General features: G+C 36.6%; 3 protein-coding genes across 5 annotated transcripts in view; 1 reads left to right on the forward strand and 2 right to left on the reverse strand.

Annotated features, from left to right (window-relative positions):
* LOC124635578 (deoxycytidylate deaminase) lies at positions 1 to 25,513 on the forward strand. Of its 3 annotated transcripts, XM_047171501.1 has the most exons (6): positions 57 to 119; positions 395 to 466; positions 22,276 to 22,416; positions 23,192 to 23,259; positions 23,935 to 24,148; positions 24,342 to 25,513. In XM_047171501.1, the coding sequence occupies exons 1-6, from the start codon at positions 100 to 102 to the stop codon at positions 24,382 to 24,384; spliced, it is 558 nt and encodes a 185-aa protein (XP_047027457.1). In that variant the 5' UTR covers positions 57 to 99; the 3' UTR covers positions 24,385 to 25,513. The 3 variants fall into 3 exon arrangements, with proteins under 3 accessions (XP_047027459.1, XP_047027457.1, XP_047027458.1); XM_047171503.1 differs by lacking the exon at positions 395 to 466 and having other exon boundaries at positions 1 to 119; XM_047171502.1 differs by lacking the exons at positions 57 to 119; positions 395 to 466 and adding an exon at positions 21,367 to 21,571.
* Positions 15,022 to 19,493, reverse strand: LOC124635577 (ecdysone oxidase-like). The gene is made up of 3 exons (XM_047171500.1): positions 18,769 to 19,493; positions 17,163 to 17,296; positions 15,022 to 16,949 (listed from the first exon to the last, which is right to left on the reverse strand). Exons 1-3 carry the CDS (start codon positions 18,914 to 18,916, stop codon positions 15,330 to 15,332), a joined length of 1,902 nt encoding a protein of 633 aa, XP_047027456.1. The 5' UTR covers positions 18,917 to 19,493; the 3' UTR covers positions 15,022 to 15,329.
* Positions 24,518 to 26,117, reverse strand: part of LOC124635579 (N-alpha-acetyltransferase 15, NatA auxiliary subunit) — an 82,537-nt gene continuing 80,937 nt past the window's right edge. The window contains exon 17 of the mRNA XM_047171504.1: positions 24,518 to 25,952. The gene's annotated coding sequence lies outside the window, so the exon portion shown is untranslated. The remainder of the gene's footprint in view (positions 25,953 to 26,117) is intronic.

Consider the following 26,117-nt stretch of genomic DNA (forward strand, 5'->3'; position numbering starts at 1 on the left):
ACTTGTTAACACTGCTGTCGCGCATATTCCATACTCAATCTAACGTAACAAGTATAATAATAAAAAAAAATAAATAAATAAATAAATTATATCTGAAAAATGGATCAACCTCATCGGCGGTAAGTATATATTAACGATTGATTATTTCATTTGTACTGCTGGATGTAATATATATTTTTTTATATTTTTGTAATTTTTCGATATATTTTTTGTATCACCCGCGTTTCGGGACAACTCCTGCCCGTACTCAGAGAAAATATAACCTATATTACTCGTGAATAGTCTAGCATCCCAATAGATGGTGAAAGAATTTATCAAATCGATTCAGTAGTTTACTTTAAGGAACAAACAAACAAATTTTTAAATTATTTATTTATTTGAATGTATGTTGCAGTATCGGCAAAAAAGCCAAACTGGAAGCTGACATTTATTTTAGTGATGACGAAGAAGAGATTTGTTTAGAAATGTGAGAAACTTTTTTTTTTACTTATACACTAGCGACCCGCCCCGGCTTCGCACGGGATAACAGTATTTCCCCACCATTTAATGAATGTTATTGTACATATACTTAAACCTTACTCTTTAATCACTCTATCTGTAAAAAAAACCGCATGGAAATCGGTTGCGCAGTTTTGAAGATTTAACCGTACAAAGTTACATAGGGGCAGAAAAAGCGACTTTGTTTTATACTATGTAGTGATATACATATAAAGTAATCCTAAATAGCTAAATTCCAGATCTTTGTAATGTGCGTACTACCATTCATCTTCATACTGATTTATGAGCCCAAACTAACTATCGGTGAAATAAAAGTTTGCAGTGTGCTCTCTTAGTGGGATATATAAAGTACAATAGGTACGAATATACAAAAACAGCAATCAGCCGAAAACGTAACACGATGTTCGGAACAGTATATTCACAAGTTCGTACATTTCCCCAACATGTCGCCGTCGACCGACCCTGTTATTGCAAGACTTTTCAATAATTTATACCATAACATACGGGCGGACCCTACGTACTCTATATATACATCGACATGTTCTCGATATGTCTTTTACGAGCGAACGTATGTTAGCAAGATTTTGGGACGTTATCAAAATTGATTTAGTATCTTGATATTCAGCTTTCGACTGACTCGTTGGTCTAGTGGTCGCAACGTCGGGCCGAAATCACCTTGTGGGTTTTGTTAGGCTTCACAGAGCAACCCAAACTCTTGAAGGTGCAGATACGCCCGTGCATCGGAGAGCACGTTACTGTATGTCTTGCGCTTGATGAACTCTCTCCGGTTGTTGCTGATTTTAATTTGACAAGGACGTTAAACACTTTCCTCCGTTCTACAAAAATACCTATAGTAAATATAGCATAGGTAGAGTTAAAGTATCTTTTAGAGAAAACGAATATCTACCATTTAAGCCTACATACATTACAACGGCTGAAAAGTGGGAATTTGTTGAGCGTACAGTCGAGCAAATTTCCACTTTTCCAACTCTCTAACGTTTCGCGGGCTTCCGTAGTCGCTTAAGCCGAAACCTCACAAATACAAACCTATTTCGGTCAGTTAAGGAAGACTAGACTCCCGTAAATTGTCATTGCCAGTTTAAAAACGTTAACCCATTTTTTGTCTGGCTTTGTTGCCTACGTATGGTTATGTTTTGGTTTGTTTACAAATCAAATCGATCTGCATATGAAAAATATTGAGTTGCAAAAAATTATGTGGGTCTGCGTAGGTAGCGGCAGAGATAACTAGACTGCCAGCAGTACCAGCGGTCACACCCGCGTCCCGTTGCTGCAACTGGTACAGTAAACTGCACATTAGCAGTAACTGTCATGCACCTTAACCCAATAGTAATAAGTACGATTATCCTATAAAAATGTTACCACTGACCTGAAGTTGACTGTACAACGTCACGCAATCGAACATGTAGCTCTTCAGATAAGTGAGTTCTACAAACAAACACTGGGTGATTCATAAGGAAGGTTTAAGTATGATGTTTTTAGTAGATGCAAAGAAAAATAAATAATACCTAGTGTCTTTTAATTAACCGCTATCATGTAGGTATGTTTATGATTCATTCACAGAAAAAAAGATAATAAATCCATACACGAGCAAAGCTGCAATGGGTATATATGGCAATATTTTAGTAGATACAAGGAAAAATAAATAATCTATTACATTTAAATTAACCGCAGGCATGATGTGAATAATTTTAACCTAAAAATATGATATCCTCCTAGCGGATTATCGAGCACGGCTGCTGTTCCCATGTATGGATATGAGCCAATTGCGCAGTAAATATTAAATTACACAAGCATTTGCGCAGACACAGGTGCACTCACTATTCCTTGACTCTCATAGAACGACATTTACCTGCTCTCCCATGCACAGGTCTATCAACTTCCAGGCAGCTTTGTGGAAGTTTTTAAAACCTAAAAAGCTATTTCGGCCATCTTCTTTTCATACCCGGATAAAATATGGCTTATGTTTCAAGGGAATAGTGTAGCTTTCCGTCAGTGAAAAACTTTTCAAATCGGTTCAGTAGTTTAGGAGCCTTTATGGTACAATAAGGACAAACGAAAAAATAATTCCTTTTTATTATAAATACTAGCTTCCGCCCGCGGCTTCGCCGGCGTAGATTTCGGTTATATCGCGTTTCCAAGAGAATTCTTCAAAAGTCCGGGATAAAAACTATCCTATGTTCTTTCTTAAGGTCTGTACCAAATTTTATTAAAATCAGTTCAGTGGTTTAGACGTGAAAGCGTAACAGACAGACAGAGTTACTTTCGCATTTATAATATTAGTAGGGATATAGTAGGGACCCGCCCCGTCTTCGCACTGGTACTGAATGTTATTATGCATATACTTAAACTTCAATCACTCCTTCTATTAAAAAAACCGCACCAGAATCCGTTTCGTAGTTTTGAAGATTTAAGCGTACAAAGGGATATAAGGGCAGAAAAAGTGACTTTGTATACTATGTAGTGATGAAGTATACTAGACTCATTTTATGCAATGTACACACTATATAAACAAACTTAATCTACTCATCTTTAAACAAATCTAAAAATAACATACTATATACAAAATATATATAAACATAAAACATATATAAAAGAACATCGATCAGGCGTCGAAGTCAGGCTGTTTAAAATTACCTAAACAACAAATTATCTGTTTTAATTTTAAAAACAGAAAATTCTCTGTTTTTTATTAGGGTTCCGTACCCGAAGGGTAAAACGGGACCCTATTGTTTTCGCTCCTCTGTCTGTCCGTCCGTCTGTCATCGGAATCCGGATACTACAATCTGGTATATATAATATATTATACTAGATAGATTGCTGGCTAGAAAGATCTTCTAATCGTAGTCGTAATGTAATGATGCATGCGTGGTGCATGTATTTTAGTCATATTCCCGTCCCAGATAGTCCCAGGCTTTGGGACAAACAGACAAACAAAGTAGCTTGGGGCCGCAGTGAATAATGTAGGAACGGGGCCCTCACTACAACGGTGTATCTACGTTGACAAGCGGCGCGGTGGCGGTCTATTTGCCTAATTTGAAAATTAATCAATTCTTGTTTTGGAAACCGGGCTTATAAACATGGATTCTCAAAACAATCATTCTATTTACCATAGGTAGGAAGTTAACTAAAGGTAAACAATCTTAATAGGACTTTTTACACAAATTCACATTAAAAAAAAAATAACAATAATGATTCAAATGTTTAAATAAAAAAAAGATAGTTTTTTATTAAATATGTATTGTCAATATGTAAATATCTATGTAAATAAAAGGCAATTATGAAGACGAACTAAATTAATAAAAGTTATTATTTATTTACTAGCTTTTGCCCGCGGTTTCACCCGCGTCCCGTAGCCGGATGGTGACCAAAAACTGTCCTAAAACCTTCTCCCGGGTCTAAGTTACCTTCCCTCTAATTTCCAGCCAAATCGGTCAAGCCGTTTTCATGTTATGTCGTGACAACGGAAAGCGGGTTTCATTTTTATATATATAGATAGATTATACTTTTAGCACACATTTTACAAAATAAGAAAACAATGTACAAAGGCGGACTTAACGCCTTAAGCGGTCTCTACCAGTCAACCTTTAGGTGGACGAGAAATTTCATAGCAGGTGCTCAAGCTCTAAATTAATAAGACAAAAAAACATTTACTTACATACAATTTATTATTTTAATTCAGTTTTAAATTAAGTATCACTTGTTGATCTTATCTTTAGGCTTATCTTTAGTGAAGTGCTCAACTGGATTATACTGAACTAAACACTCCCCCTCGTTGCACCACCAAGGTCAGTTGGTACATATTTATACTGAAGGCCACAACATAGTGTAGTGCTTATCTTCAGTGAAGTGTTCAACTGGAGTATACTCCAGTGACATCACTATGACTAAAACCCACCATGTTATCTCAAAAGCCCTTCATGTACCAGGGCCGCGGAGCCCTTCATGTACCCTGGTGGAGGAGTACTCACACACTGACCTTACTCGCTCCTCTTATCTCTAAGCCCTCACCTTGTAAATTCAATCAGTTTCACTGGCAAGGCGATCGCGGCATGAGGGGGTGCGTGCATAAATAAACCTAGAACTTCGTCGGCTTTCATTCGGCGACGGCGAGTTATTGGCCTAACACATGCCCTTACAAATGTGCTCCGGTTCACCTCGATGTTATTTTTGTGGCAATCATACCCACATACTTAATTCTCAATAGTATAGTATCAGTTTTTATAAGTCTGTAGTATCGAAACATCTAGGCTTACTTAACGTAACTGCCCGCGACTACCGAAGAGCAGCAAACGAAATTCGGAGACCCACAACTTATTTTACTTAGGTTACGTTTGTTTTCTCGAGGAAAGAGTCTCGACATTCTTAAAATATTCCACTTGAAGATGGTCAAAATATCCATAGGCCTATAACGTTGCATGGTAACCTTGACCGATGTAGTCCTAAGTCAGTACCTCCGTAGTAATATAGATACAATATATTTTGGTGGATTAAGTGTTCAACGATGTTCAGATATTAATCCTTCGCATATGTGAACCCTCACGTTCTGACGCCTTAGAGCTTATTGCACGATTAACTCCCAAACGTCTTGATAATCACCTGCAACATAATTATGTTGTTCTGACAAAACAGTTTTAGCAGGAGGCATGTGCTACCCTGTCACTGGATTAAAGAGGCCAGAAAGCACGGCTATAATCGACCTCTTACTTTCTCGATACCCTCCAGTTATTGTTGTTTGAGATCTGATAATCCGCATACGATTGCAGCATTAAGGAATTAACTAATTGGTAATTTACCTGTGACAGCAATTAGTTATTTACCTACATACGATAATCAAGGCTCCTAAGATTTCAAAGGTTTGCAGGTTTCATACAAACTGAACTCCTGAAGATTCATACTCACTCGCGCGTGTATCATTCACCTTACACAACCATATACAAAGGTGTATGAGGTGTTAGCAACTAGCCATATTAACTACAAACGATATTTTCGACAAGTGCGAGGTGACCGGTGCCTTTTATGTTCTACCCCGATAAACTGGTGTTATTGCCGTCCCATGACGTCACTGAAACTGAACACTATATTTTATTGGAAAGGTAAAAATGTTATTATATTTGGTACGAAAGTTATGCTGTCGTTTTAAGCAGAGGTTTGTTTTAATCAAATCTGTTTATTTGGTGTTAAAATTGTCTTTTTTTTAGATTAAATTAAGTTTTTTTTTTTTAGATTAAATTATGATCCCCGCCCAACTCATGCCCCAAATCTAAATCTAAATCCAATCCAAATCGTCGTCGTGAAGGTACTCTCTGACTAATAAAACGACTGTTCAAAAAGTGACAACCAGTCTTACCAAGAGGTATCGTGCTGCCCAAATAACTTGGTCCTGGGTCTGACCAAGGTTATTTACTTTATGGGTCTGACAGACGGCCTCAGCCGCGTCAGGTTAGACTGGAAGTCGACCACAAGAAAGTTAGAAAAGGTTCGACAGCCAAGGGCCTTCCGATGTTCCCTTGCACAATGAGTAGGTACGAAAAAAGCCTTGAATAAATACCCTGAGGACTAGGGCAGTCGTAACCAGGTGCGGCGTGAGCTGACAGATAAATATTCGATTTGTTCGCGTTGCAATTTACTGCAGTCGGTTGCGAAACACTCCTTGCTTGTAATTTGTTAGGCGAAGCACGTATCACACTCTAAGGAGCGAACTGGAAATGCTATGGATTTATTTACCGAAGCTTCTTAAAAGATTTTTACCTAAGAGTACCTAGTAACCTAAGAGAGACTAGCTTTTAGAAATATATTGTTGCTTGACTTTCGCATAACTGTAAATCGTTAGGTAAATTTGCAAACCTATCAAAAACCAATAAAGTCTCATAAAATGTTAAAACTTTTAAAAAAAAGGACACACAAAAACATTTGATTCTCACTTTATTAACCATCGCAAACAAAAAATGCTGAAAAACATATATTTAAATCACCAAAAAGAAACTTGAAATACCTATTTACGTTGTAAAAAATATATTATCCTATAAAACCACCGAGCATTAGCTGTGATAAATTCAATCCATCGCATCGGGGCGCCTATCTTCATCCCACCTACTCTATTTCGGTAAAATTTCCACGTGGCCATCATGTAAAGGTCTTTTTAGGGTTCCGTACCCAAAGGGTAAAACGGGACCCTATTGTTTTCGCTCCTCTGACCGTCCGGACGGTCCGTCCGTCTGTCACCAAGCTGTATCTCATGAACCGTGATAGTTAGAGAGCTAAAATTTTCATAAATGATGTATTTCTGTAGCCGCTATAACAACAAATACGGAAAACTAGAATAAAATAAATATTCTGGGGGTTTTTTTGCTCATTTTTGCTCTGGTACGGTACATTTCGTGCGCGAGTCCGACTCGCACTTGGCCGTTTTTTTTTATATTTAGGGGTCCGTAACCAAACCCAGTCAATAATAACCAGATCTTTTATTTGCCAAGTGCCATATAACCATTACCATGAACTTCTGGTTTCCTCAGAATAACGTAGTTTAATAAAAATATGTTTTACAAACTTCCCAAAAACATTGTTGTTTTGATTAGTTACATTTTTAATTTAGGTTTTTTAAGTTAGGTAAATATCGCATACTTATTTTCTATTTATTTATTTTTATAAATGCGAAATGACTTTCTTTTTGTCTACGGTAATTTCTTCAAAACGCGGCAAACCCATAACAGTCTATTCCAAAATCTTCTATCGGTTCTGCCGTATTTCAATGAAAGTGTAACTAAAATCACAAGAAGAAAATAATTTCGCATTAGTTAGCTTATAATAAAAGTGAGATTATGTTGAGGTACGGGACCCTCGGTGGGTGCGTCCCGATCTTGTATTACTGGTTTCCATAAGGAGGATGAGCTTACCACGATCTCATTAGCTTGAGCCCGTCTGACTGAAATTATTCAATTTAATGTGTAAAGCCGACGTTTTCTCTCATTATTGCCAAAATAAGGAGATCTATTACATAATTACACTTTAATAAAAATAATGATTTTAGAAGCCACAGGATTAGCTGAAGTATTAAAGTTTTTTTAAGACTTTTTGTTATTTAGACTTACTTAGTTGAACACGGATTTTGTGTTTATAGTTCGGCCATTCAGAGAATGCGTTCCTGACACGTCGCGATTGAACTGACGACGTAATAACATTCATTGATTATTGATATAATAATGTTGTTTTAATGCTCCTCAATTGTTAAAACGGTAAACAACCAGCAAAAATATTTTTATCGTAACTGCAACGCCATTGCAAAGTTACGTCGTCAGTTCAATCGCGACGTGTCAGGAACGCATTCTCTGAATGGCCGAACTATAGTGAACTGTGACAACTACTCGTAGGTAGAAGGCTTTCACCCCTGTCGGCACGGCAAGACGACAAAGGTCCCGGTAATAGGTGCCAGACCTAATATTAGTACTCGACGATGATAACAATATCCTCCTAGCCGATTACCGGCTACGGCGGCTGTTGTCGTGTAAGGAGATTAGCCAACTGCTCAGGCCAAATTATAGTGCACGAGTTTTGCGCAGGCACAGGTGCACTTTCTACCCTTCACTCTCATAGCCTGGGACAGCGGCAATCCGACACGACCGGAGAGAGATCAGACGCAACCGACATTTACGTGCTCCCCGATGCACGGCTGTATCAATCACCAACTTCCAGTCTCCGGGCTGCTTTGTGAAGCTTTCTAAAGCCCACAAAGCGATTTCGGCCTGACCAGGGAATCGAACCCTAGACCTCGTGCTGAGCAGCCGCTCTTGTGACAGCTAGAAAAACGAGGCAGTTATACGTAACAGTTGACGAGAGAGAGGCAGTTAACAAGTTAGAACATAAGATGCACCTATGATGACTAAAAGTTAACTACGGAATCCTAACAAAATGTGTGCAGTGTGTACGCAACTTATTGCATTGTCCAATGAATATTGCTTACCCAAGCATTGATTATGTTAGCGCAACTTTCATTGGCATGATTGATTATTTAGAACTGTTTAAAAATACCTAAACAAAAAATTATCTGTACTAATTTTAAAAATTGGTGATTAACGCTCAATCCTTCTCCGCGTGAGAGGAGGCCTGTGCCCAGCAGTGGGACGATAAAAAACAATACAATACAATACAATTTAAAAAACAGAAAATTCTCTGTTTGTTTTTGAACCATAAAAGGTCCGAAACTACTGTTTTGATATTCTCTCAATTATCCGCTATCCTCGGCTGCCATGGGCTATATTTTATCTAGCTAAGGGACGCAGGTGAAACCGCGCGCTAATATCTGTTATAAATATGTATTTAGTATGAGCGCTTCCAATTAAATTTTTCAGTCTGTCTGATACCGGCTTAATACCTAATCTTTGTAGTGGGTACTTATCGTACACCTCCATACCGATTGAGCCTAAAAAAACTACTGGACGAATAAAAAATTATATGTCTTCTTCTTCTTGCCCTGTTCCCAATTTTATTTGGGGTTGGCACAATCATACTGTCACTTATCATACTGACACTCATTCCCTTCTTATTCACGTCATCTTTCAGGCAATTCATCCAGCTTTACTTAGGTCTTTCTCTTCGTGTAAAAAAATATATATGTGCGGCTATCTAAATCTGTATTGCATGATCATTAAATACGTCATCAGGATCAAAGGTGAAGAAGCTTTCATTTTGCGTACCCCAAGGAAGTGAGAAGGGGCGGGTCGGGCATCAAACGCTCACTGTATTCCGGCACATTAAACAGAGTTCACCGTATACTCTTCGCGTCATTACCCCGGCTGCGGCCACTACCATCGTCCTTTCTAACTCGAACAATTATCACTTCCCAGCTGTTTTCCCGAGGTTTCAACCTCCCGTGGGAACTACTGCCGTACCGGGATAAAATATAGCCTATGTTACTCGCAGATAATGTAGCTTCCTTATGGTCAAAGTCGTCCTGTCCGTTTTCAAACACATTACTTTTTTTTCAACTTACTTGAATATTTATAGCTGACAATTTAAACTCCCAAAGACATTTTTTTCTTTGTCTCTCTAACGAAATCGCTTTACAGTTTATTAAAAAGTTACTATGCTCTGTCCTTTCTTGTGATATATGTAATAGTGAGATGAATCTTCGTAGTACAGGCTCCGGGCTCAGATAATCATGTTCTAACAGCACTCGGCGAGACTTTGTCATGTAAACGAGTGATTTTACGACTTTGAAACCACGGCAAGTCATACTTGTGGACTTCTGGAGACCAGGTTGACTTGCACACAGTTCCTTTTTAAGGGTATTGGGGTATTGTAAATAATATGTAGCATTGACGAATGTCATGTATTTTTGCTTTCTTTTTAATTGCATCTTATTATGTGCTCTCTGCTGTCGCATAGCGCGGCTGCTGAGCACGAACGATTTGCAGGTTTTAGAAACTTTCACAAAGCAGCCCGGAGCCTGGCTGTTGGTGATTGATACACCCAAGTATCGGAGCACATGTAAATGTCGGTCCTGCGCCTGATCTCACTAAAACTCGCGAATGGCTGTACCAATTTTGCTCATTTTGGTTTTAAAATACCTGTAGAGGTCCGGAGAAGGTTATAACGATACGAGGCGTTGCTGGATTAGCCAGCATTATTATATTCTATTTTCACGGCATTTCTTTCACTAAAATACCATTTCTATCACTCGAAAGATAAAAGATAATGATCATAGATTTTATTGTAATGACGGGGGGTCAGTAAGACCGGGTGGGGGTCAAATGGGGTGCGATTATCATCAGAAAGCCAGACTTATGTTAATGCAGTAGAGGGCTCTTCTAAATGCTCTAATTTTAATGACGATACTGTTTTCTCACTTGAATTTATTTCGTCTTTGATCGAAAAACTTGATAATTGGCTATTTTTTCCCGCGTCCCGGGGGAACTTCTTCCCGTACCTGGATAAAATATAGCCTATGTTACTCGGGGATAAGTAGCTAGAGAGAGTTTTCTAACAGTGAAATATTATAATTTTTAATCTGTTCAGTAGTTTCAGAGTACCAATAAACAAACTTTAGTTCTTTTTCTTGACTACGAATAAGTTTCGACCTAAAAGTCGTGGACAATACTGTTTACTCCATTCACATCAGTAGGTATTTATGAATCGGAATGTTGAAAAAATTTACTTGCAACGCAATACAGCCAAACGGTACGGATTCGTTAATTTTGTAATAGTTAACGTCCTAACAATGATAATGCGCCTCGAGGAACAAGTTCATTACAGTAAAACAACAAATGTTTAACCAAACTATTATTAATTGATTGCGAATCATTATGAAACGAATCCGTAAGAAAATCTTCGTTCATTGCTCTTAAAGTATATAATGACATGGAAGCATTATTATATTTTACGTACAAAGTATATAATATACTTTTTCCTGAACATCAAATGACTCCTCCCGCTGTGGGTGCAGCGTGAGGGAGTGTCAGACTCTTAATGGCTAAAACCCATCATGTTCCTTCTTTAAAGCCCAAAGCCCTTTATCAAAAATAAAACCGGCCAAGTGCGAGTCGGACTCGCGCAGCGAGGGTTCCGTACAAATCCTGTATAGATAAAAAGTGAGTTTCGCGCCAACTGTTAAGTTTAGAACAATCTTAGTTACGGTAATTTCGTGAGAGTCAAAATAGTTAATATTTTTTATTTTATAATATAACTAAAATAGTAGGCCAGTACCTTGTAAAAGTTATTTTATTAAAGTTATTTATATACAACATTTTATAGTCATCATTCAGAAATTTGATTGAAAATAACTAATTATGTCTTAAAGGTCATTGGGCATATCTGACCCGCTTTGTAAAAAGTGGCGGACATGAATCAAAGTAGTTTTAAATCGTGGAGAATGGTATGACGTTTCTTTGAATATAATATTTTATTAAAATTCCACGAATGTCCAGGATCGTTTGAAAAATATAAAAGACAAGCAGTTTCAGAGGATTGTACAGGTTGCAATGCTAGTTTTTATTGTTAAAGAATTTTCATACAGAAGGAAGATGCCAATTCGGATGACCAGGATCTGATGAGGATCTGGAAACCCTGAGAAATCGAGGGCAACTCTTGAATATTGTAGGCACGCATCGAGTCATAACCAGACATGTGAGTGTATTTTTGAGGGTACTGGTAAACAGTGAAGGTTTGGAGCTGATTTGATTATGGAGACTACAGAGAGTCGAGGGAACTCCTGAACGGTATGTTGCAACTACCACGTGTTTGGGTTTATTTTATTCGTATTGGCGAAGACTTTCCACATAGATAGGTTTGACTGCCATTGTGGGATCGATAGCAAAGATCAGATATAGTTATGGGAACTCCTTTACAATTTATACCGTAACCTTGTGTTGGAGCTTATTTTATTTTAGGTGACGAGAATTCACTACTAACTTGGGTTAAAGCAGCCATTGCAGAAATGGGATCTTTTATTTTTGAGGGATTAATCACCTAACGAGCCCCAGTTTCAGGTTTTTTTCGAAACCGCCTGACGACTTGTAGCTGTCGAATTGTAACAACGACCTCTAGAGAGTAGGATTCGGGGCTGCTGGCTTTACGTTTCTAGAGCCTTGACAAAAGTATTCTGTCCCTTTCTTTGTTTTATAAAGTCGGCTTTATTTTGTAGCATTTTACAAACAAATCCAACTTCAAACATATAAAAAAGCAACAAGAAAACAAAAGCAAGAAAGAAATTAAAAAGATGTTAGGTGCTTCGGTCTAGAAGTCGGTGTCTAGAGGATGCATCTATATTTATTTAACCACCGAGATCTAGACCGATGCATATAAACAGTTTTCTTGTTGTTTTTAGAAGTTGTTTTTTTTTTTTGTAAAAAGTTTTTATTTTTAACTTTTGTGAAAAGTTCTCGTCAATACGAATAATATAAACACGACGTAACTAAAAACATACCGTTAAGGAGTTCTCTCGACTTTCTCACGTCTCCATCATCAGGTAAGCTCTAAACTTTCACTGTTTGATAGTATCACCAGACATACATCTGAGAATCAAGTTTAAATCCTATGCATGCCTAAAATTTCTGATAGTTGCCCTCGATTTCTTAGGATTTCCATCATCAGATCCTGACCTGATGACAATGGAAATAAACGGCGAGTATACTCTTTCACTACAAAGAAATGATTTCTCAAATCCGTCAAACGTGGTCGTTTAAGTTCCCCATTGAAATGAGGAAAATATTTGATGTTTACACCTGATTTTCTCTAGATTCCCATGGTTCACATTGATGCGACTAATGCCATAGTAAATCAGAGCCTTTATCATTATACTGTGCTATATTTCGTTCGTATCCGCCGTGGGTATGGTTTCCATACTAAGGTGCCCAATGACCTTTGAATGATTTAAAATTTTTCACAGTTTAGAGGCCATTATATTTAAGAAGTGTTTGATATGAATTTCACTTTTTATCAAAACTTTAATATTTCTACGCGTTCATGTGAAAAAGGGTAAGTAGTAAGTTTATAATTATTAAAAAAATATTTTATGTCATGTAAGCAAAAATAATATTGTTTTAATATTTTATGTAACTTCAAATTTATCATTTTCGTAATTTTTCCTTTATCTGTACTAAATAACGTTGCTTCGTGCCGAATTTCAAGATTCTGAGTTTAAAGGAAGTACCTTGTAGGTTTTGATTCCCTAGCGTGTGACGGAAATTCGTCTAAGGTGTCGGTAAAACTGCTGTATCTTTTGATCGCGTTAACTTAGAAGTTTGATTTTTTCATTGCTTAAAGGGACAATAGACCTAAGTATTTGGTATAAATTTCAATTTGGTACCTTTATTCGTTCGTGAGAAATAAGGTAGTAAGTTTCATTTTATTAAAATATTTTTATTATATTATATAACAAAAAAAATGTGATTTTCGCAATTTTTCCTATATTTGCATTATATGACAATGCTTCATGCCAAATTTCAAGATTCTGAGTTTACGGGAAGTACCCTGTAGGTTTTGATTCCTTTGCGAGTGTCGAAAATTTGTTGAAAATATCGACATAATCGGTTGTATCTTTTGATTGGCTTGGCTTAGAAGTTTGATATTTTCACAGCTTAAAGGGACAATAGACCCGAGTATTTCATGTGAATTTCAGCTTGATACGTTCACGCGTTCTTAAGATAAAGGGTCTTGACAGACAGACAGACAGACAGACAGACAGACAGACGGACAACAAAGTGATCCTATAAGGGTTCCGTTTTTTCCTTTCGAGGTACGGAACCCTAAAAACCTTTATTTTCAGGCTGCATTGACCCATATATATTCCTTAAAGACTAACATACTATATTATACAAAATTGTTAGTATAAAAACTTGAACTAATGTACCAGGGCCGTCGTTTAGAGTAACTCTTTCGAACAATCTCGCAGCCCCTGCAGGCTTTGGCACGTGTGAACTTGCTTCGTTACAAAAAGAAAAGGGAAAAAAATGTAAACTGATTGATATGTTTCAGTGTGGAAATGTAGTAAAGTCCCTAACGGCCCATTACCCGGGCACGGGAGGTACAAGTTTTTACTTTACCGCACGCGAAACAAGTAGCGTTAAATAATTTGAGAAAATTAGGTATTTGACAAACGCTACGGAACCTCAAATGCTCAGTATTGCTAGCTATTACTAACTTAACACATTAAAATGCAAAAAAAATAACTAAACAACGCATATGGCCGTGCAATCCGCGATGTTACAATCATAATTTATTAGGTCGCTTTGATTTGTAACCACTATGAAAGGGTATAAAAACGACAAAAAGAAATATTTGTATAGTTTTAACCCTACCATCATTGTTAGCGAAAACATTGTTCTAATTACAACAGAATTTGAAACTTAGTTTTCGAAAAACTGAAAACAATGAAATGATTTTTCCTAAAAAAACACTATACGTGCATGATCTTTAAAAAACCGTTTAATTATAAATACATTATGCAACAAACGAACTACTGACCTGCTTACTCTTACCGTGCAATGACTTATTGCGAACAATTCATTGTTCAAAATGAACAATTAATATGAAAATTCACGTATATTTTTACCGAAATTCTACGCACTAAATCGTTCGTTAAAATTATGATAGAACCGTGGCTCCAAAGGCTAGGCCTCCTTAACAATTGTTAGTTTTTTTACGTAATAAACAATTTATTTACTTCATAACATTCTTTCAAATTTTTACAATTATATTTACATTTGCATATTTACAAAAATAAAAAGGGGAGAAAAATGAATACTAAGTAAGTACCCATCAAAATATTCATCCGCATCGCTGTCAGGCAGCGGGGATCGTGCCCAAAAGGCTGGCTGCATTGCCACGTTGAATACAATTTACGTAATTAATTAACGATAAACAAAATTTTAAATTCGAAGTATACCTTGTATACAACAAATAAAATATCTTTATAAAATCAGGGCTATGCTACCAAAAGTTCTCAAATAAAAATAAGAATACCAATGACGTTAACAAGGCTAAATAAATAAGTCGAAATAAAACAATAAATAAACAAGACTGCATCTTGCACGAATACTTCTGTTTAACTCTATACAATGCTAAATTAAACTTTGGATGCTCAATATGGCTGGCGGGATGCAGGTACACCGTGTCTTCACGTTGTTAATGTTAAATTATTTATTATCCTAAATTTACAGAGGCTAACTTAGCACAGCAGCGGTCAAGCTTCATTACTTAAAAGATGGAAAAAAAATCTTCGTTGAATTCATTGTTAATGTGGTCATTAACTTTTTCACGACACCCCATATCTAAGTTGTCTGGCTGGTAGTAAAACTGAAAGGCTGCATTCAAATTCATCATCGTTCTACCCCCAAAATATCGTCAAAAGTGGCAAATATTTGGTTATCATATGCTTTACTACGTTTAATGTAATCAGCTTTTATCATATCAGCAGCTTTTTCGCCAATCATCATAACTGGAGCATTTGTATTGCCACTAGGAATGAATGGAATGACTGAGGCATCCACGACCCTCAATCCTCCTATGTTATGAACCCTCAGACGTTCATCCACCACGCCATTGGGTCCCATGCTGCAAGTACCGACCGCATGGAGAATCGACGCCACCGTATTCTTCGCGTAACACCTCCAGTACTGGTGTGAACCCCAGTCCAAGTCCTCACAGCCAGGCACACTCAACCTTGGAACACTACCTTTTACATTCCTAAAATACTTTGTATTTATTAAAGTATTCATATATTTCACACCTTCTGCAGCCACGTCTAAATCATAAGGATCCCTGTAATACCCTAAATCAATAATAGGGTCATCAGAAGGATCAGCACTCGCTAATCTCACCTGACCTCTTGATAGTGGATGCAGCATGATGAGGAGCACGTTATCTATTTCATTAAAAGCGTTCGCGTTCGCCTGAGAATTGCATAGTTTCTCGTCAAAGTTAGCGACTGTTTTGCACACAACCATCAAAAGAGGCCAAGCCGCCGCCCCTATGTACGTATTGAAAAATTGGAAATGGGGTTGCGATACAGCCGGGTAGTCAGAAGTAGTGTTGATCCTGAAAAACCCGCTTTGTACGGGAACAGGCAGAGTATCTAATTGTGGTGCTGCCACAATATTTTGTGCTGCTGTTTCAATTCCTTGTTTACCTTTATAAATCAACTGTATAGCTTGGTGGTCGTGGAAATTCTTGCCGACTGGAAGATCGGCCACAGTTTTTATACCCAATTTTGATAAATCTTCTTGAGGCCCTATACCTGACTGTAAAAGAATTTTAGGGCTGTTTATAGTACCAGCTGAAACAATAACCTCCTTAGAAGCAAAGATATTTATAGTTTTTTTATTATTCATGGAGACTTGTACTCCGAATGCCTGCAATGTATGCGGGTCTATTAAAATTTTAGTAACAGTGGAGAATTTTGCTACTTTAAGATTAGGTCTGTCTTTAGCAGGTCTCAAATAAGCTTCTGCTGTACTAGATCTTCTACCATTATAGAGAGTGAAGTGTGGACGGGCGGCACCCACAATCTCAGGACCATTAATTTCAAGAACCCGTTTTATGCCCATTTCTTCGTAGCAATCCAATCTTATATCATCAATGGCGGCAGTAGATGCCATTGTCCCAGGCCTAGAAACTTTCACTGGGCCATCAGTTGAGTGGAGATAAGCGGTTCGTGGATTTTTGAACAGTGTTGTATCTGTCATGCCTTCCAGCTTTTTGAAATAGTGAAGGACGCTATCCCAGCCCCATCCTGGTGCGATTCGGTTCCACTTATCATAATCCTCAGGAACACCACGAGAGTATATCAGATAGTTGGTGGAAGAACTGCCTCCGAGGACTTTTCCACGGGAGTATGGAAGAAAGCCACCTGGGTGTGCTAAGCCAACTCCTTCATCGAACCGGGCTTTATAATTCCAATCATATTCAGTGCCTTGTAGCGTTGTAAACAGACCTGGAATCTGAAATTGTTTCACTGTCATAAATGCATAAGATACCTACAATAGTACACTAAAGCATGCCTTCATTTCTCTAAGGTGAAAGATTAATTGTTTGTCCTATAAGATTGTTGGGAAAAGAAAAGCACTATTTCTAGGGCTAAATGATATAGCTATATATATTTACAAAACTGGCCGTAAAAAGTTTGAATGTTTGGATTAGACTAATGTACTCACAACGCTGGTAGGTGGGGGATCTCCTCCGGTTTCCACGAGGAGTACGTTGAACTCTGGTATCTCTGACAGCCTGGCTGCCACAACCGATCCTGCTGACCCACTGCCGACCACTATGAAGTCGAATCTATCACCATCTATCTCAAATCAGAATAAAACCGTCACTTGAGTCACTACAAACTAAAATAAACATTTTAGAAAATTAAATGCTTAGAAATATCTGACAAAAGTAAATAGCCCATTAAATTATGCTATATTTAGCATGATTGTCGTCTATACTAATATTATAAAGAGAAAAACTTTGTTTGTTTCTTTGTTTGGTTGTAATGGATAAACTCAAAAACTACTGGACCGAATTTTAATATTTTTTCACCATTAGAAAGCTATATTATCTGCGAGTAACATAGGCTATATTTTATCCCGGTGCGGGCAGTAGCTCCCACGGGACGCGGTTGAAACCGCGGGAAAACGGCTAGTTAATGATAAAGTAGATATGAGATTAAACGAGGGAATTAAATATGACAGAAAATTCCAACTAGTTGGTTTTACTGTATATTGCTGATGAGAGGAAGAGGCCAAAAAAATAAAGCAACGGTGTCCCTATGTATGTTCTAAAGAAAAATATTGTCTACAGTGTACCCTCTGTGCAATACAAGTTAAGGTGCGATTTGAAAGCTGGCTGCCAACTGTCGACCGCACTTGCAGCGACTGGACGAAACTGATGCGAATGGACTGCTACTACTGCTGACGCTTCGATTCGAAACGGTTTCATGTAAATACATACAAACCGATTGTCGATTTAATGCAGTCGTGGCATGTGTGGTCGGCAGTTGCAGTAGGCTACTAGCGTTCGAAACGTAACTTTAGTGACAGTATTCTATATATCTGTTGATCAATTTACTATTTCATTTAAAATTCCTATATCGGGTGTGTCGTTCATAATCACATTAAATGAAATGCGTTAATATACTGGTTACTATATGTCGATTAACACAAAGATAAAAGAAAAATACGTAAAAATAAAAAAAATGTTTTTTTTTTCAAACAAAGTAAATGGAATAATTTGCAAAAATTAGAACACCATTATAAAAGTCAGTCATTACAAACAACTGAAATTTTCCCTTGAAAACTGACAGTGTATCTCTGCTTTACACATGATGTTGTAAATTATAAAAACGAAAAATGACTCCTGTGGTTAAACCACTGAATGGATTAGGTTATTTTTTTTACAATTCGTCATAGAATATCATAAAGTATATGCGATATGATTTAATGTGATTGTGAACGACACACCCGATATATAGTTAACGAATTAACAGATATACCTATAGAATAAGTAGGTAAGTGAGCCTAGACGCAGAATATGTAAAAAAGAAAGATTTGATTGTTTGTTCATTTAGTTTGTTTGAATCAATTAGGCTCCGGAACTACCGAACCGATCTGAATAATTATTACACTTTTAAGATGCTACACTATCTGAGCTGAACATGTACTATGATTTATCCGGGTACGGGAAAAAGTTTGGAAAATGAATACGTGTGGAATAGCTAGTACTTTATAAACTGACTATAATTATATCTAATACGACCTCAATAACAATATAATTTACCTGTTAGCTGATAGTTAGTTGGCCACCCTGACTGCAACAACGCCTGTGACAAGGTCAAGGCGCGAAAAAACCACTGCACCATAGACGAAGAACCCATAGACTGTAGGGCTTTGAAGAACTCGTTAATTATCACGTTAATTGATATCATGTTTGCAAAGAAACAGTAAGACTTGTTTTAGTACAGAAACTACTCTAATTTAATTTAGTCAGTTTTTTTTTTCAATAATTTTATCTAGCACAATGGCATTAGATAAGTATAAACTGTATACGTAACGCACTACCCGCTTAAATACTGGACACGATGAACTGGCTCACTTTACGTGCATAGGCTTGTAGTAACTTAGTATCATCCTTGTGACCATATGTTCAAACAATATTGAGATCGTCCTGAATTTTATTTCAATTCTTCACTATCCTGCCTAAAAATCAAAGCCTTTTCTAAAGTTATTACGTTTGAAAAAACCTCTTTGATTGGGGTTTCCCATAAAACGAAAATAAACCTATTAGTATGTTATACATAGAATATATCTACTATGTTCTATTGCTAGGCTGTCAGTGGCTTTATGAATAATTGTACAGAACTCTTCGCACACTCGCACTTGGCCGGTTTTTAATTAAGGCCACGGCTCATTATCTTATTTAGTATCAAAAGTGAATCTGCAAAATACTTCTGACAGTGATATTTTCATAATATCGTTGTCTCCGTATTGTGTGGTTTACCTACAGTCCTCGCCTACAGTTCAAGGTAACACTAGCACATAAATGCCTTAATTAATGTATTTAGTTCTAGTTTTATAGATAAAAAGTAATGCGTTTAATGTAAAAGATTTCAGTATCTTTAGCCCCAATTAAAATACATCATCAATTCAAGGTTTAGTCTAACTGTTCTAGAAAATAACCTTCAGTTTAACCAAATGAGACAATTTTAATGTAGATAAATGAAAATTTAAATACGCACCTACTTTTAGAAGTTTAATTTTATTACCAACTGTCTGATTTCCCGCGGTATCAGCCGCATCGTGGAAGAACTCGTAGTAGTAGCTTACCAACGGTATAAAAGAAATTTTCAATTCGGTACATATTATAAAATCAATATTAATTAAACTAATTGGTCCTTTTATTTTGTAAAAAAAAAAACACTAATTCTATTTCTACTTACCAACTTCGTTTGTCGGAGACTATTTTGATCAATTTGAATTTTCATAATAAACCAGCCCAGCTAAGCGCTACCTAAGAAGCTAGTAAGTTGGCATATAGAAGAATGTATATAATTGAGCATATGGGTGGAGTAAATAAGGTAAGTAGTACAAGAGGGGACTGATTAATAGGGTAACATATAAACAAACATATATATAATTAACATATATAATTGGGTAATACCTAGGTACATACGGAAGTACCTACCTATGTAGTATTATGGGTAGTACAAAATTAGATTCATAAGAGTAAGTAGTATATTTTTCGTATCGTATAAAAATGTTTGAAAAAAATGTTGTCATCGACAATAAAAAAATAGAAAATAGGAAATAAAAATTGAATACAAGGTTAAAAGAAGTCGGTCAGATTATTATCCGAATGTCCCGAGAGATTTTCAAAAGAATTTGTCCAGAAATTTCTTGGTTCCCGGCTCAACTTGGTAAAGGTACACTCATATAGTAGGGTTGCCAGATGGACGGGAAATCCGGGATTGTCCCGGAATTACGTGTCTTGGCCCGTCTCCAGGAATTGCACCTTATAGTCCCTGATTTTGGAATACAGACATACACTAGTTTTTTTCATTAAGTTACAAGTAGCAGGCCGCTTCCCTCTCTTTATTACCCTGCCGAACCTCAAAAATCTTTTAAAACAAAATCATTACAATTGTTCGTTCTAAATTTCTAAAGAAGTGAGCCCAGATTTCGCAAGTCTTTTGAAAGGACGGCAAAAACAGTCTTCAAACATGCGAATTATCAATAGCAAAAAAAATACATAGGTTTTTTTTCGTAATCCTCGAATTATCCCGGCATTGAAATACCTGTATCTGGCAGCCCCAGGTACAACTTTTGGGAATTACTTTTTTTTAATTCCCAAAAAGAAAACCTTCCCTTAATTATTGCCATCCAACGTGGCAATGCTGCCAGCCTTTTGAGCACGCTCCCGGTCGACAGCTATGAGAAGATTTTTTTGGCTGGCTGCGTGAGCGTTAAAAAGCATGCAATCGGAGCCAAACTGCATGACTGAGAAAATGTACGCGATCGGAGCCGGTCGGCGCCTCTTATTATTTCACACCAAGCGCTTTCGAGCATAGCAGTGCATATGCAAAAATAAACCTTACTTTAAATTCAAACTACTCGATCGGCTCTCCCTGAAAATCAGCGCTGAGGCTTTTGTCCCGTATTTTTTTCTATTTTTTCTAATTGTAATTCGTCTTTCTTTTTCTAATTTTTTGTACATTTCATTTTTTTTAATGCACTGTGTCACACGCGTGATGAAACGTATTTCATTTCATTTCATTTTCAACGTGTTATGAATTTACTCTCCTCTCCGAGCCGGTGAGTCTAAAAGGACCCTAAATTAAAATTGAGAGACAAATGTCGAAGTGACATATGTTTGACAGTTGACAGTCAAGATAACCTAGAAATTCAATGTGGAGGGAAACGAATTGGTCTCGAGATAAGATAGCACTTCACTTTGTTTTCATATTTAAAATGCGATGATAGTGACTTAAGTTTAGGTAAAATTAGTTAAAAAAATATATATATTAAATTAGTCCTAAAAAAGAAATGGATATTACAGAAGCAACCGCGAACTTATCGTTAAATGAGTAAGTTTGTGTTATTATAAAACTTATTTATTTTTCTAACTAAATATATTATACCTTTGTTAACTCTATTGATACGTATATAAGACGACCCACTGACCGATCATGTTCATACTTATTTTTGTTTATCCTACTAATATTATAAAATGTGAAAGTTTGTGAGAATATATGGATGTATGTTTGTTATTCTTTTATGCAAAAACGGCTAGACCGATTTGGTTGAAATTTGGTATGATGATAGGTGATACCTTGGATTAACACATAGGCTACTTTTTTTAATACACCACACAGCGACGCCGTGGGCGGAAGCTAGTGTTAGATAAAGCAATTCTTCTATCTTCTAAACAAGTATATAAAAGAAAGTCGTGTTAAACTTTTATAACTCGAGAATGGAGCTTCGACCCGGGAAAAGGACATAGAATAGTTTTTGTCACCATCCGGCTATGAAAAGAAGTTTCCACGGGGTGGGGGTGATTAGACTAAAATCTGCTTGCAGAGTGCGGCCGAACCACAAATGTAAGGTACCAGGGCAGCATAACTTCCACGAGTATACTAATCTCCAGTCGCAACTACTCACCCTCTAGCAGAGCAGCATAAAATACATGGACAAATCCCTCGGGTTGCGGATGAAACGGCAGGGAACAGCTAGTGTAATTTTAAAAGTTACTCTAATGAAAATATATTTAGTAGTGATGATTTTGTTTTAGGACCAGGAGGCGCGAGGACGTTATAAGTTGGCAGGATTATTTCATGGCTGTTGCCTGTTTGGCAGCACAACGAAGCAAAGATCCTGATACCCAAGTGGGTGCCTGCATTGTGAATAACGATAACAGAATTATTAGCATCGGGTTTGTGAAGACCACCTGTATTAATCTAAGTATAATTCAAATTGGAGCTTAATAACCACCATCATGCATGCTAACTGCCAAGAACTGGGACCAGTGGCTTAAGTTGGGGGAGGCTTTTACCATAGAGAGACTACATGACAGTAACAAATAAATGATATAAATGTGAAATTTCTATAAGCAAATGTTCTGTTATGAAGTCAAATAAAGCTTTATTATTATTATTAACCACCATCCAACTCTCTTTAAAAATATACATACTTAAACCAGCACCAGCATACATATATTTAAACCAGCTTCCAACAATGGCTTCTGCCGCTTCCTGAGGGAACTTCTTCCAACAACCAGATAAAAACAAGGCATATTCTCTTGTATAAGTTAATTTACTGCCTTGTTGGCCAAGCTGTTGCAAGCACGGCTGCTGAGCACGAGGTCTCGGGTACGATTCCCGGGACAGGCAGAAATCACTTTCTGGGGTTTAGAAACTTTCAAAAAAGTAGCCCAGAGCCTGGATGTTGATGATTGATACACCCGTGCATCGGAGAGCACGTTAATGTCGGTCCTGCGCCTGATCTCTTTCCGGTCATGTCAAGTTACTGTCCCATCGGGTTATAAGAGTGAAGGAGGGGGGTCAGATGGCAGTCGCTCCTTGTAAAGCACTGGTACTCAGCTACATCCAGAATACTGGAAGCCGATCCCAATATAGTTGGGAAAACGGCTCGGAGGATGATGATGAGTATGAATAACTGAATGAATTATCATTCTTATTATATTGCAGATACAATGGACTGCCAAATGGATGTATTGATGATAAATTTACTTGGGCGAAGGAAGATAAACTTTTTGGTAAAACAACAAACGTTATTCAACATCTCTCAATTAACCATATTATATTGATCATAATTAAACTTTTTTTGGCTAGATCAATTAACAATCTATACAATGAGTTTAATGAACATTAAACATCTGTACAAATGATATACTCTATACTGTCTATATTAGGTCTTATCATCAATAATTTATTTAGTAAAAGTACATATTGGTCTTTTAGATAAGACTGCAATAATGCATTTTGTAATTTAACAGAAGTTGTTATCTGTCCTTTATTTATGGCTTACCCAGAAAAGTGAATAAACTAATTACATGAAAACACCTCCTGGTAGGTACCTATTATAAATATTTGTACTGAATTGTTTTTCCGTGGTTTGATCCACAACCTGGGCGAACTTCTTCACATACTGCAATAAAATATAGCCTCTGTTACTTGAGAATAGTGTAGCTTTCCAATAGTGAAAGGATTTTTCAAATCAATTCTGTAGTTTAGGAGCCTTTAGGGCACAAACCAAACAAAAAATGTGTAGATAAGGAGAATACTAAAACATGTTATTACACTTTTGATAATTGCTCTAGCAGAGAAAATAGACATGTTTTTAAATAAGTAGGTAAACCCGATGATCAAAGACAGACAGTTTTTATAAGAAGTTCATAAATAAGTATCGCAACGTTTTTATTATTTCACAGTGTGCCATGCTGAAATGAATGCCATTGTCAACAAGAACTGCAGCGATGTAAAGGGTTGTCACATATATGTCAATCTGTTTCCTTGCAATGAGTGCGCGAAGATAATCATCCAATCAGGAATCAGTAAAGTTTATTATTTATCAGATGAAAAAAACCACAAGCCGAAATACCAAATTTCTCAGAGGATGTTTAGAGCCGCCAACGTTGAATTCGAGTAAGTACATATTTCATAATTTATTGCCTTTGTCTTTAAATTTCTATCAGTTCGTCTTTAGATTACCTTAAGCAAGTTATTTTAAATGCAGAATCGAATAAAGGTAGAATTCGTTCATTGAACATAGAGGGAACTTCTTGCCAGGCGAAGAGGGGCTTTCTTTGATAAATCACTTACAATTTTCTTGTTTCAGAAAGTACGAACCAACGCGTCGTAGAATCGAGATCATCTTCTGAGGTAAATGCAGTGGAAGCCCTAAAGTATAAATGTATACTATATTTTTTATGATTATTGCTTAATAGCAAATAATATTTTTATAATTATATGTATTAAGTATGACGAGTTTTGTAAATGAAACGGAAATATAAATAAATTTGTAAAATAAAATTTTATTACTTTATGTACATGATGACGCGGGTACAGATACTCCGATCACGCAACTTCAATACAATAAAATCATCGTGGCGATTTATTAGTAACTTAATTGAAGATATTTTGTGTAACATAAACATAATTGACCATTTCCACTGAATAAAATATACTTAGTTTGAATAGGTTGTTGTTGGTTGTTTATATTACTTACATCTCGTTTAGATGAACAACTAGACCAGCTATGTTCAAGAAACAAATCCAATCTAAAATAAATGAGAATGATACCAAAGAACGTGTTTATTTCATTCAGTGGAGTAGTCTGTGAAGTTAACATAGTTTTTCACAATACAGCAAAAATGTTTGTAATTGTTACAATTTGGAGTATTGAATTATATAATTATTGTCCAAACTTTACAAATATCTACAAAAGAAATAAAATGAATTCCAACAAAAGTGTTTACATTTGAGTCCATGTTCACCGTCCGCACATTAAACGCTTGCGCCGCATGCAGTCAACAAATTTTCAAGTCATTATAGACCTCAGAACTAACGATATTGTACAGTACAAACTTAAAGTAAGAAATATTTACAAGCGTGCCCTCAGGCCGAAGGGCAAACCGCGCACTTTGCCACACAACATTATTTTTACACATTAAAACCAGTCAGTTATTTGCAATGTTAATTAAATCCTAATTATTCTGTTAAGTGAATATTGTTGAACACTTGAGGCCACATTTGCTACCTTATGTTTTAGCACGCATTTAATTTAAAAGTCTATTGTCAAGTTGCAGTGGGATAACTTGTATTGTAATGGATCACAGGACTAGACATATCTGTTAATATTAATTCGGCTTATGACACTACGTGAAGCAACACTTGGATAGACATTTCAACTCAATATTATATTCTATTATATAAAACAAATACACCACCGCTGGAGACTATTCACCAAAGCAATATCGTCGTTATGATATAAATGTACTGGAAATCAAAGACTTGTATTATTTTCCTCTCAAATGCCAACACTTCCGAAAACGTAAGTTCTAAGAGCGACAAAGTGCTTTGTTAATGAGTTATGAAGAAGAAACAACGTAAGAAACAATTTCTTACAAACTAAAAATACAAAGGAACATATTTTTACACTTCATTGCAAATCGAGACTCAAAAAAGATAAACAAATTACGCTACGTCTTTTAAAAAACTTTAGAATAAAAACTTTGAGTAACCATTTAGTTACAATTTTCTTTTGTGAAAAAAGTATTAAGTATGTTCCATCGCCGCTTATCTATTTCCTAAAACTGCACCTAAACAGTTTATGGGCAAAGTTAGTAAATTATAAGGCTTGGGGCTATAAACTACAATGGTGTTTCAAATTCGAAAAACAGGAGTAGTATAGAGCCTATGCAATGATCTCTCTTCTCGCTGTTAAGTTATACTTCGGCCGTTCAGAGAATGCGTTCCTGACACCTATCAGTTAGTCACGACTAGTGATGGGCACAACATAACACTGAGTTCGTTACCGTTCCTTCAAAATGAACCGCCGCATTATTTTAAGATTATTTTCGTTTTAAATTGGCGGAATCATTTGTTTTATATT

This window comes from Helicoverpa zea, chromosome 13, assembly GCF_022581195.2.
Source record: "Helicoverpa zea isolate HzStark_Cry1AcR chromosome 13, ilHelZeax1.1, whole genome shotgun sequence".
Classification (NCBI taxonomy): Eukaryota; Metazoa; Arthropoda; class Insecta; order Lepidoptera; family Noctuidae; genus Helicoverpa; species Helicoverpa zea.